Raw genomic sequence first — 13,640 nt, 5'->3', positions numbered from 1 at the left:
TTCACTCTTGTTTTTTTGATGATCCAGCGAATGTCGGCAATTTGCTCTCTGGTTCCTCTGCCTTTTCTAAATGCAGCTTGAACATCTGGAAGTTCATGTACTGTTGAAGCCTGACTTGGAGACTTTTGAGCATTACTTTGCTAATGCGTGAGATGAGTGCAACTGTGTGGTAGTTTGAAAATTTTCTGGCATTGCCTTTCTCTGGGATTGAAATGAAAACTGACCTTTCCCACTCCTGTGGCCACTGCCGAGTTTTCCAAATTTGCTGGCATATTGAATGCAGCGGTTTAAAAGCATTATCTTTTAGGATTTCAAATAACTTCTCCAGGTCTTCCCAGGTGGCACCAGTGGTAAAGAACCCTGCTGCCAATGCAGGAGACCGAAGAGACACAGGTTCAATCCCTGGGTCGGGAAGATCCCCTGGAGGAGGACATGGCAATCCACTCCAGTATTCAGTCCATAAAAGTACCTTTTTAATGTCTACAGGATCCTTCTTGATTCTGGTAACTTACCTTCTTTTTCTGTCTACCTAGAAGTTTATTAATTTTATTGCTCTATTAAAAAGCAGCTACTGCTTTCATTAATCCTCATTTTCTTCATCATTAACTTTTCTTTTCATATTTAATATTTTCATTCCTCTATTTACTTGGGGTTTAATTTGTCCTTCTCATGCTACACTTAGAAGCTTATTCATTTTAAACATTTTCTCCTTTTCTCATAGAACATTTAAAGATGTAAATTTTCTCTGAAGAACAGCTCTGGCTGAATCCTATAAACTTTAGTAAGCCATGTTTTCCTTTTAATTCACTTCAAAATATCTTCTAATTTCCCTGTGATTTCTTATTTAATCCATGGATTATGTGTTACTTTTTTAAAAAATTGTTTCATTTATTTATTTATTTTCTGCACAGCCACATGTGATAGAAGGGACCTTGTTTTTTTTTAAAGATAACTCATACAACCATTGATTGATTATACAGAGCCATTTCTCAGTCCTCTTTTCTTTCCACTTAAGAAAATTAAAATATACCATGATGAGAATGATTAATGCCAAAACAAGATTTCTGGCTTATCATTTAGGGTACAAATACACACTTCATTGCTTGACATTTTATTGAACGCTAAGCAAGACTAAGCATCTCTGCCTTTGTTGTACACAGCTGGAGCAGAAGACCAGCGAGGGGGAGACAGCACTATTGTCCTTGGCAGGGAAGATGTCAGCCCCTGTTGTCCTGTCTTGTTGTGGGGAGGCTAACCCATGTTCTGCCGGTTGCCAAAGCCTCTAGGATGGGTGTCCTTCCAGTCATCCCACTCCCGAGCTCTGCGGACCGCCTGTTCATCATCCTCTTCCTCCTCATGCTCCTGATCTTCTTGCTGCTGAGCTGCTCTTTTGAACTCTGACGTTGTCTTGGCTATTTCCTGATCTGGTAAAGCTCCAAATTTCTGATGCTGTTCATACCAGTCATTCACTGTCATAGATGCCAGACTTGGATAACCAGCTCCAAATACTTTGGCTTGGGCTATGTTCTGAGTGAGAACAAACGGTTTCATTGGAGGCCTGTCCTGATGAGATGACTGAGAAGTTGATGCCTCGTTTGTGGAGTCTTTTTCTCTCAAGATCTTTATCTCCTGGTCAATGCTCTCAATCTCTTCTAAGCTGATACCAATCCACCTTCGAAGGTGAAGGAGATAATATTCACGAACATGCTCATCATCTGCTTGACCACTTTCCACAGCAGATTTCAGTGCAGACAACCTATGCTCCACCTCCTTCTTCTGCTTGTATCTCTCTTTTTTGGCTTGTCTCTGAGATGCCATATCAGCAATGCTAGGATAGGCCATGGAGGAATTAGCAGTGTTATTTTCAGCTGAGTTGGTCTTGGTTTTGGGCAGCTCAAACTTTGCCACATGATAGTACTGGCACTGAGTTAAGTAGTTTAAAAAGTGTTCTCGAGCCCACTGCAAATGATCTAGACGCTTGCTGGGACTGACTTGTTTCATGGCGAATGCTCCTTGAAATGCTGGCACCATCAGGTACTTCAGGTCGGTGGATGCGATCTCCTCCAAATCGTCATTTTGGCTGAACAAGTCGAGCTGCGACAACATTTCAGCAGCCTTCTTCAGGAGGTCCAGTCCCTTGAACACCTTATCTTGGATTATTCGGGAGCCGGTGGGTTCAGTTGCGATTTCCACTTCGTCCAAAAGCTGCTTGCTGGTTTCAAACACCTCGGGGAGCCGCGGGAGCAGTAACTCGTCTTCGGCTGCTGCCATCTTAGGGAGGGAGGAACCCCAAATTTATTTTTTAATTAAAGGATAATTGCTTTACAGAATTTTGTTGTTTTCTGTCAAACCTCAACATGAATCAGCCATTGGTAGACATATATATGTGTATACATAGATACATAAGGGAGGAGAGGGTGAGATGTATGGAGAGAGTAACAGGAAACTTATATTACCATATGCAAAACAGGGAGCCAATGGGAATGTGCTGTATTTCTCAGGAAACTCAAACAGGGGCTCTGTGTCAACTTGGAGGGGTGGGGTGGGGAGGGAGATGGGAGAGAGGTTCAAGAAGAAGGGGATATATGTACATGTATACCTGTATTACTTTCTCTTTCTAAGCAATTGGAGATTTCTTCTCAAATATTTGAGTATCATTTTTTAAAATTTCTAGTTCTGATACAACTCTAATACCTTAATGCACTCATGTTTAACTGAGACCTATTTAAGGACCCAGCATATAGTCTACCTTGCAGACCACTTCATGTGTACTTGAGTATGTATCCTGATGGTGCTGGAGAGACTATTCCATTATGTCAATTAGGTCAAGCTGGTTGAGAGTACTGAAAACTTCAGTGTTAGAGGACCTACAGACTTCTTTTAAAGGGTCACATAAATATTTTAGACTTTGTGGGCCATACAGGCTCTGACCCAGCTATTCATCTCTGCAGTTATAAAATGAAAGCAGCCAGAGGTAATATGTAAACAAGTGGGTATAATTGTGTTCAAATAAAACTTTATATATAGACAATGAAATTTAACTTCATGTTAAGTTTTACAATCACAACAAAATATTCTTTGTGTTTTTTACCATTTAAAGTGTAAAAATCAGGGACTTCCCTAGTGGTCCACTGGTTAAGGTTCCATGCTTTCAAGGTAAGGGGCTCCAGTTCAATCCTTGGTTGAGGAACTAAGATCCCACATGCTGTGCCATAGGGTCAAAAAATTATAGTAAAAAATTTTAAACAGAATAATATGAGGTATATAGTTTATTTTTTAATGTAAAAATCAGTCTCAGTTCATGGGCAATACAAAAATGAGCAACTGGAATGGATCTGGCCAACAGGAGAATTTGCTAACTCCTGTTCTGTATCCTTACTAGTTTTTATGTATTGGGCTATCAATTACTGAGAGAGGAGTATTGAAATCTCCAGCTCTAATTGTGGACTTTTCTATTTCTTTGTTTAGTTGTTAGTATTCTTTATGTATCCTGAAGCTCTATAATTAGGTGAAATATATATATGTATCAAGAAATATAAATAAATATATGGAATACAAAGTAATAAATGATAAATAAAATGGAATATAAAAAATAATCTAAAGAAAGACAGGACACAAAGCAGAAACAGAATGAATATAAATAGAAAACAAAGAGCAAGATGACAGACTTAAATCCAACCATATCAATAACTGTATTAAGTGAAAATGGCATAAAGATTCCAATTGAAAGGCAGAAGTTACAACGGTCTAGATAAAAGCAAAATTCAATTATACGGTGTGAATAAGAAACTCATTTCAAATATAAAAATCTCAGGTTAAAGCTAAAAAGATGAGAAAAGATAAATATGTAAACACTAATCATAAGAAAGATAAAGTGGCTGTACTAACATCAAAGTAGACTTCAGGAAAAGGAATATCACTAGGGATAAAGAAAGACACTTCATAATGGTAAAGGGTTCAATTTGTCAAGAAAACATAATACGTCACACATAAAACATGCACATAAATGGTAGATAACCTCTGGTTTTCAATTATAATGTTTACTTTTTTCGTTAGTTTTTTTAAGTGATTGCTCTGGAGTTTAATCAACAATAAGTTTCTTTAACTTACCCCAGTCTACCTTAAAATAATACTATAATATGTAGGTATTATGTAAGAACTTTTCAAGGTATACATCTCTTTCCCTTATCATACATATCCTTTGTATTACTGTCATATATTGTACTTTTCACATTTGCTACAACCCCCCAACTATATTAATTTTATCTTGCTTTAAATAATCAATTACCTTTTTTCCTTTCTGCATCTTGTTTTAATCACTTGTATGTTATGGAGCTTTCCATAGAGAGCATTCTATAGTTCTTATCAAAAATTTTTTTTACTATGGTATAATACACATAAAATCACTATCTTTAAACACAGAATTTAGTGATGTTAAATACATTCATAATGTGCAACTATCACAACCATTCATTTCCATAGCACTTTTCACCTTGTGTTGATAAAACTGAAATTCTATATCCATTAAATGCAGCTCTGTAAACCCTCTTCTTCCAGTCCCTAGCAACCACCATTCTACTCTCTCTCTCTAAGATTCTGTCTACTCTAAGTATTCTTTCTCATTTCTTTTTGAGCATATTAGATAGCTATTTTCTTTATGGTTACCATGGGGATTATTTTAACATCCTAAAGTTATAACACTCTAATTTGAATTTAGTCCGGCTTAACTTCAATAACATACAAAAACTCTGCTCCTTTGTAGATCTGTCCCCACCCCTTTCCACTATTATCACAAAAGTAGATCTTTAAACAATGTGTGCCCAGAAAAACAAACTAACAATTCATTTAAATGTTATCAGTCTCCTAAATTATGTAGAAAACAAAATGTGGAGCTACAAACCAGGTCACTTGAGAGCTTTTAGATTAATAATTTTTAAAAAAAGTGCATTAGGCCCTTAAATCTGCAGAGAAGAAAAAGTGGATTACAAACCATTGTTTGAATGATATAGGCTTTTACAATGGCATTCACTGAGATCTTTATTGCCTCAAAAGGCTTTCAGCTACTGTCTAGTGTCTTTTCATTTCACCCCAAGGGACTCCTTTGAATATTTCTTGCAGGGCAGATCTAGTTAACCAATAAACCTCTTCAGTTTTTAGTCATCTGGGAATGTCTTAATTTCTCTCTCACTTCTGAAGGACTTTTACCAAACACAGGATACTTGGTTAACGCTTACATTCTTTTAGAACTTTGAATATACTGGCCCACTGACTTTTGTCCAAGTTCCTGAAGAGAAATCTGCTCATATTCTTATTAAGGATCCCTTGCATGTGATGAGTCAATTCTCCCTTAATGCTTTGCGGATTCTGTCTTTATCTCTGACGTCCAAAAATTTGGTTTCAAATGTGTCTCAGTGTGGGTCTCATCGAATTCATCTTACCTGGAGTACATTAAGGTTCTCTGATGTTTATATTCATATTTTTCATCAAATTTCGCATTGTGGTAATGCTGGAAATCAGATTCTTCCCTTTTCTCAGGGTTTTCTTGTCTGTTATTGTTTTTCTGATTCTTTTGGACTGTCTCTATGCCAAGAATAAGCTTAAGGTGTAAATTTAAGTCCTTCTCAAGTGTCTTCTGAGCCTTTTCCTGGGCATGCACTATTACCTTCTGATTCTCTCTGTAGATGCAGTTGTTTTTTTAATGTCCTAGTCTTTAATATTTGCTTCCCAAAAGGGTGCAGGGGAAGGAAAATGAAGGAGAGGAAGGTGTGGAAAACACCAACCAAATCCTGTGAAAGTCACATACACTGGGGGTGAGGGGTGTTGACAGAAGGGGGAGGATGCAAGAACAATGGCTGCTTGCCTCTTCGCATCTATGTGATCAGAAGGAGCACCCAGAGCACAGATCCTTGAAGCTGGCAGACCAGATCCTTTCTGCCCACCCTGGCTCCTATTTGTAAGCTGCCCTGGAACTCACACAGCTGCCTGCCATGTGACTGAGGGTGAGGGATGGTAGCTGCTACTGTGCTGAGAGCTAAAATTGACCATAATTAACCACAATTTACCTTCCAAGTCTTCCCCTGGAACTCGCAGGCCTTCAAAAGACTCCAGAGTTCCAAATTAGTTACAGGCAGATTCTGCCAGCCCAATTGTCGCTTAGGTAGAAAGACTCCTGGTGCTTCTTACTCTACCAGCTTCCCAGAACCCCTCAATTATCTTTGAACTTAACCAAAAACATGAGGAAGAAAAGTCACATATCCACATATTTACCACTTTGTGTAGACCCAAATTTCCACCTGGTATCATTTTCCTCAAGTCTGAGGAATTTCCTTTCCCGTTTCATAAAATTTAAGTCTGTTACTAACAAATGCTCTCGGCTTTTGTGTGCCTCAAAAAAGCTTTAGCTTTTATTTTTGAAAAATATTTTAACTGTACATAAAATTTCAGTGTGATTGTTATTTATCTTCAGTACTTTGAAGATGTTTCTCCACTGTCTTCTGAGTTGCACCATTTGGGGGCAAGAACTCTCGTTACTCTTATCTTTATTTCTCTGAAAAATGTGACTTTTTTTCCTCTGGCTACTTTTAAGATTTGTTCTGCATTCCTGGTTTTCAGCAATTTGATTACGATGAGCCTTGGTGTGGTTTCCACTCTGTTTATCCTGCCTGTGGTTCATTGAACTTCTTGGATGTGTGGGTTTACAGTTTCCACCAAATTTGGAATATTTTCAGTCATAATTTCTTTAGACATATTTGTTTCCCAATCCCCATCTTTTTTCCCGTGACTTCAAATATACATATGTTTAGAACCACTTTACTTTGTTCTACAGGTTGATAAGGCTCTGTTTTTCAGTTTTTTGTTTTTTTTTTGGTCTGTGTTTAGTTTCTACTGTTGACTTTAAACTCGCTGATGATTTCTTTTACAGAATATTAGTGCTGGTAAAGCCACGCCTGTTTCTTTTCAGATGCTACATTTTTATCTCTAGAAGTTCCATTTGATTTTTATTTTCTCCTTGTTGATATTTTCCTTTAAATCCTTTCACATACTTTAGTAACTGTTCCAAAGTCCAAATCTGCTCATCATCTGTCATTTTTTAAACCTGTTTCTGTTGACTGATTTTTCTTCTAGCTATGGGTCACAATTCTGTGGTTCACTCCATGTCTGGCAATTTTTGGCTGAATGCTCAACACTGTGAGCACTAGCATTTGTTTCATTCCTTTAAAGCGCCAGACTCCTTTCTGGAAAAAACTTACTTTCAGATCAGGTAACTGTTTTATAGCTTGCTTAATTTTAAGTCTTTTTAGGGTGGGTTTAGAACAGTCTTTATGGTAGAGCTGAAATACCATCCCTACTGGTCAGGCATGTGTGGCTTAATATTCAGCAATAAACTCAAAGGCAGATTTCTGGAGCATTTTTCTCACAGATGGAAGCTAGCACTCCTATAGGCAGAAAGATAAAAAGAGGAAAACCCATGTAGAAATGTAACACTTCCACTTATATCTTGTTAACAGCACTCAATCACATGAGCACACCTAGCTATAAGGAAGACTAGAAAAGTAGTCATTTAATCTGGGAGACAACATGCCCTGATAAATATTAGGGCTCTGTTGCTTGAAAAAATAGAAAGTATTTGGGTACACAATAAATAGTCTCTGCCATCATTCCTAAGATTACACTGAGAAGGCAAAGCATATGATTTACGTAAACAAGTGTAAAACATTTGTCTACAGAGCTGGACATCCTGGAATGTGAAGTCAAGTGGGCCTTAGGAAGCATCACTACAAACAAAGCTAGTGGAGGTGATGGAATTCCAGTTGAGCTACTTCAAATCCTAAAAGATGCTGCTGTGAAATGCTGAACTCAATATGACCAGCAAATTTGGACAACTCAGCAGTGACCACAGGACTGGAAAAGGTCAGTTTTCATTACAATCCCAAAGAAAGGCAATGCCAAAGAGTGCTCAAACTACTGCACAATTGCACTCATCTCACACACTAGCAAAGTAATGCTCAAAATTCTCCAAGCCAGGCTTCAAGAGTACATGAACCATGAACTTCCAGATATGCAAGCTGGTTTTAAAAAAGGCAGAAGAACCAGAGATCAAATTGCCAACATCCGCTGCATCATCGAAAAAGCAAGAGAGTTCCAGAAAAACATATATTTCTGCTTTATTAACTATTCAAAGCTTTTCACTGTGTGGATCACAACAAACTGTGTTTCTTAAAGAGATGGGAATACCAGACCACCTGACCTGCCTCTTCAGAAATCTGTATGCAGGTCAGGAAGCAACAGTTAGAACTGGACATGGAACAGACTGGTTCCTAATAGGAAAAGGAGTATGTTAAGGCTGTATATTGTCACCCTGCTTCTTTAACTTATATGCAGAGTACATCATGAGAAACGCTGGGCTGGAGGAAGCACAAGCTGGAATCAAGATTTCCGGGAGAAATATCAATAACCTCAGATATGCAGATGACACCACCCTTACGGCAGAAAGCAAAGAACTAAAGAGCCTCTTGATGAAAGTGAAAAAGGAGAGTGAAAAAGTTGGTTTAAAACTCAACATTTAGAAAACTAAGATCACGGCATCTGGTTCCATCACTTCATGACAAGTAGACAGGGAAACAGTGGAAACAATGAGACTTTATTTTCTTGGGCTCCAAAATCACTGCAGATGGTGACTGCAGCCATGAAATTAAAAGATGCTTGTTCCTTGGAAGAAAAGTTATGACCAACCTAGACAGCATATTAAAAAGCAGAGACATTACTTTGCCAACAAAGGTCCGTCTAGTCAAGGCTATGGTTTTTCCAGTGGTCATGTATGGATGTGAGAGTTGTGGACTATAAAGAAAGCTGAGTGACGAAGAATTGATGCTTTTGAACTGTGGTGTTGGAGAAGACTCTTGAGAGTCTTCTGGATGCTGAAGCTGAAACTCCCAATACTTTGGCCACTTGATGCAAAGAACTGACTCATTTGAAAAGACCTTGATGCTGGGAAAGATTGAAAAAGATTGAAGGTGGGAGGAGAAGGGGACGACAGAGGATGAGATGGCTGGATGGCATCACCGACTTGATGGACATGAGTTTGAGTATATTCTGGGAGTTGGTGATGGACAGGGAGGCCAGGTGTGCTGCAGTCCATGGGGTCGCAAAGAGTTGGACATGACTGAGTGACTGAACTAAACTGAAACTACAAAAATTTTGTGATGAAGACTGTACTGAATACAAAAAGATCTTTCAACATAGTAATACACATGGCTTTCTTTTAGCAACCCATTATTAATGTGATTTTTAAAATTATTTGTGTCTTTGAAGAACTACTTAACTATCTTACAATGGGATTAAACTCTTTAAATGAGCCTTAGAAACTTTCCAATAACATTTATTCAAAGGAGTCAAGAACTAAGAGTAACATAATCTTTAGTTTTTGAAGTTTTGAGAATTGCAAATATTGAATCAAGTATTACAAAAGTATTTTTAATGTATAGGTGACCTAAAAAATAGAAGTAAAATTTCTAGGTACCAACAGGCCAGCCCCTTAGGAGGCCCCCTTTTAGTACAAGGCATATTAAATTTAGAAATTTTCCATCTACCACAGGTATTGAACAAGGAAGTATATGTCTGTTCAGAGATCTGAAAGGAGAGATGTAAATATCCAGATTTTTATTTTCTCTTCTCTTCTGATATGAATCCCCAAAGCAATATATTAACATATACATTAGGATATGTTAGCAGAACTATACTATGCATATGCGCATGCTCAGTTGTGTCTGACTCTGTACGACTCCTTGTACTATAGCCCACCAGGCTCCTCCGTCCATGGAATTTTCCAGGCAAGAATGCTGGAGTGGGTTGCCATTTCTACCCTAGCAACTCTGGCAGAGCAAACACAAAAGATTCTCACAGAAGGAAAAAAATAATTTAGTTGACGTTTATCTCATAACCAAAAATTATGAATCAAGTAAAAATAATATACCATAAGCAAACATTAGCTGATACAAAACCCAGGAATATTAGAACCCCTAACAACTCCATAATTGTAAAATCTGAGACTATAAAAATTGTTTTAAATAATTTAAAAATTAGAGGAAAAAACAACAGAAACCATAAGAACACAATATTAAAAAAAACCCAACTAGATGGTCTTTAAAAAATGAGTCAAATAGACATAGAAAAATGAAAAATATATGCCTTGAAATCAAATACTCAACAGAAGGATTAAAAAGCATATTAGACAAAGCTGAACAATGAGTGAATCAGAAAACCATTTCAAGGAAATTATCCAAAATACAGGACTTTAAGGGGAAAGTGGTGACAATGAATCTAAGAGGTCAAAACAAATGCAGAACTAAATGAGGTGGCCCAAAACATGTCTAACTGGAGTTCCAGAAGGAGGCAATTCTTTGGAAAGTTGGGGTCACTACTAAGCAGGATAAATGAAAGTAAGTCTGCAGCAATGGTCTTCAACCCCGGCTGTACCTTACATGTGTCAGCTAAGAAGCTTTAAAAACAGTACCTAGGCCTCTCCTTCCCCAACCAGCAATTTTAGAATTGGTGTGGAGTAGGTCAAGGTATCTGTATTTTCTTCAAAGCTTCCCAAGCTATTTTAGTGAACCCTCAGAGAACCAGCGATCCACACCTAGACATAGCTAGAGGCACAGAACAAAATTAAAGAGAAAAATGTTAAAACAACTACAGAGAATTAATTCTATCTACACAATAATAACGAAGGCTGACAAAGGCTTCTCAACAACAGAGGCTAAAAGAATAATAAAATAGTACCTGCAAAGTACTAAGAGAAAATAACTGTCAACCTAAAAACACTGAACCTAGAATGAAATGGGATACAAGAAGGAATTCAAAACATAAAGATAAAACACAGCGGACTATGCTGCCAGATAAACTCACAGCTCATACATCTTTCTTTTCCTAAGTAATCAATCAATCAATCAAGATGTCAGTCTTTCTGGTCATCTGTTCCAGTAGTTTGTAAATATGACCAAACAAATTGACCTCAGTTTTAAAGTTAAAAGCAAATACATGGGCCCCACCCTAGATGTACCATAGCTCTAGGAGTAAGAGCCAAGTTTTCCTTAAAAAATCTAACAGATCAAGAGGATAATCAGATTTCAGAACTTCAAATTCTAGTTATTTCCTTCATTCAGTAATTCTCTTTAAGTATGGCTCCTCAAATGTCAGCATTATCATTCCTGGGAACTTGTGGAAATGCAAAATTATCAGGACCCATCCCGGATCTACTGGCCCAGCAATTCTGAGGATGGACTCTGCAACTGTGCTTTAACACTCAGATGATTCTGAAGCCAAGTCAGGTTTGAGAGAGCTTTTAGTCTCCTCCTATTATCTACTGTTCACACTTCCACAAGAACAAACCCCCTGCTCTGCCCCACCAACACATCTTGTAGAGTATTGTTCCATGGCTGAGCAATGCTCATACACTCCTGGTCTCTTCACTGACGTCTCTTCTCATCTTTCATCTTGACTGTCACATCTCTTACAGGGGTTCCCACGTAAAGGTTGTCCATTCTTCCAGACACCAGCATCTAGAAGGTGAAGTCCACTCATTCTCTAACTTCCTAGAACTCCAAAAACATTTGGATAAAAAAATCTCACCTTTTCTGAGACTCTCTACTCTCAGGGCTTCCATGGTTAAGTGAGTATGATACTGATTTCCAAATTTCTCTTTATGATGCTGAAACCAGAAGAACCCACTACCTACCTGACACTTCCATCTGGATGTTCCCAGAGGAACTTCAAATCAATATATGAAATCTGAACATGCTATGTTGTCCAACCCTATTCTTTCTGTATTTTCTAATATAAATGAAGGCACTACAATTCAGCTACACAATTATCCAAATCTAAAATCTGAAAATCATCAATGGAATTCCTTATTCAAATATTCAACTAATCACCAATTACCATCAGTTTCACCTCTAAGTTCTCTAATTCTCTCCATCACAACTGCTACTGCTACAGTACAAATTTTCCTCCCTTACCAGGATTTCCTGTGCAGCAATAGCCTCGTAACCCCCTTGCTATCTCTTCAGTACTTCACTCCTCCAATTCATTTTACAGTCCTCAAATTTCAAGAACATTTAGTTTTAAAATCATGTGAGCTTATAAATTTTTAATTTAGTTTTAATACTTCTAATGCAATCATCATTCAATGCAAGCTTTTAAATCTAGCTATTTTACTCAATAGTTCTAGATCACCAACTTACTGATAATTTATCACAATTATGTTAACAAAGAATGTCAGTCAAAAAAGGAATTATCAAATTAGATCCAAATTAATCCTTAAAATTTAAGAGTGCTGTAACTAGTAACTTCATCTATATGAACTTCACTGCCACAAATTTTAGTTTTTGTTATAAATAGTAGCACTTGATGTTATAAGATGAGCAAAATAAGAACACTGTGGAAGAAATGTTTGAAACCCAGGGAAGAAAATTCTCAAATTTTGAAAAAAAAAAAAAAAATGAAAACTCACCATACACACCTGCAGAAGGAGTGGAATTGTTCATGGTAAAAGGTCCGTTAATGATGCCAGAAGAAAGAAGCTCATCAGACCCCCGCTGAAAAGCAAGAGCAATATTCTGTTAATAAAAATGAGTCTCTGATAATGATCCATAAATTTACTACTAAAAAATATTAAAAGCTAGTACTATTACTTAAATCTGATATCACGGCATTTAAGGAGAACACCTCAAGAACCATAACATCTAAAGGTTGGAAGAGAACAGTAAAGGAAAATTATCACACATCTACATGGCTGTTAATGATAAAAAACAGAACTGCCATCACATAATTGGGAACATAATCCCATAACCTTTTTTGATCAAACCCTCTGAGATTTTTTTTTTTTTGAAGCTTCCAGACAGTTTTATTTAAGACTTTACATATCTGAAGAATCAGTTAAAAAGCAAATGTTTATTTTTAGAGTTGCACAAAAGGAAAATAATAGGGGAAGTAATGACTGGCTTATGATGTGGGGCCAATTTCCAAATCTAAGTTTTAGAACCTGGGGCTCTAAAAACAGCACTTGTAATTAATACTGTTAATTAATACTGTTCATCAGATTCAGAGTTTAAGGAAGTCACTACATTTTATTTCTTGACGTTGTAGATTTAACAACATACTGGTAGCAACATGTAACTGCTCACATAGATTAGACATCAAGAGACCAGTTTATGCATATAAACTTAAACACTGAAAATGAATACATTCAGCTATTATGGAACTTACAACAAATACAAACTTATTAACAACTTTCCAGAAGGCACAAAAGACAGTATTAATAAAGAGTGGTCTTTTGCATCATTTTCAAAAATTCTTCCTTGTTTATTTCTGCATCCCCATCATGATCAGCCTCATCAAGCATTTCCTGAAGTTCATCATCTGTTAAATTTTCCCCTGGTTCCTTAGCAACCCTCTTGATATTGTTCAGTGATATACTTCCTGTATCATCATCATCAAATAATTTGAAAGCCTTCAGTATTTCTTCTTTTTCATCCTTTTCACTCATTTTTACACTCATTATGGCAAAAAATTCTTCAAAACTAACGGTGCCAATTCCTTCTTTGTCAGTTTCAGCTATCATCTTTTAAATTTCTTCTTTCTTT

General features: G+C 37.0%; 2 protein-coding genes across 4 annotated transcripts in view; both read right to left on the bottom strand.

Annotated features, from left to right (window-relative positions):
• The window catches only part of PTBP3 (polypyrimidine tract binding protein 3), an 87,743-nt gene that overhangs the window by 54,986 nt on the left and 19,117 nt on the right, over positions 1-13,640 (bottom strand). Inside the window, exon 3 of one of the 3 annotated variants that reach the window (XM_061163413.1) lies at positions 12,509-12,593. In XM_061163413.1, the coding sequence (XP_061019396.1) occupies positions 12,509-12,593 (85 nt within the window). Of the gene's footprint in view, positions 1-12,508; positions 12,595-13,640 lie in introns of those variants that run through there. The other 2 variants (XM_061163414.1, XM_061163415.1) reach the window with 2 other exon arrangements.
• LOC133071098 (immunoglobulin-binding protein 1-like) lies at positions 1,096-12,593 on the bottom strand. Its single transcript, XM_061163418.1, has 2 exons — positions 12,518-12,593; positions 1,096-2,271 (listed from the first exon to the last, which is right to left on the bottom strand). Exon 2 carries the CDS (start codon positions 2,269-2,271, stop codon positions 1,252-1,254), a length of 1,020 nt encoding a protein of 339 aa, XP_061019401.1. The 5' UTR covers positions 12,518-12,593; the 3' UTR covers positions 1,096-1,251.

This window comes from Dama dama, chromosome 16 (genome assembly GCF_033118175.1).
Source record: "Dama dama isolate Ldn47 chromosome 16, ASM3311817v1, whole genome shotgun sequence".
NCBI classification, from domain to species: domain Eukaryota; kingdom Metazoa; phylum Chordata; class Mammalia; order Artiodactyla; family Cervidae; genus Dama; species Dama dama.
Note: the sequence above shows the minus strand (reverse complement) of the source record. Positions and strands in the feature narration are given on the sequence as shown.

What these genes read in the sequence shown, in the direction of transcription:
- LOC133071098 (XM_061163418.1), bottom strand. Translation starts at nt 2,271, where the DNA reads ATGGCAGCAGCCGAAGACGAGTTACTGCTCCCGCGGCTCCCCGAGGTG.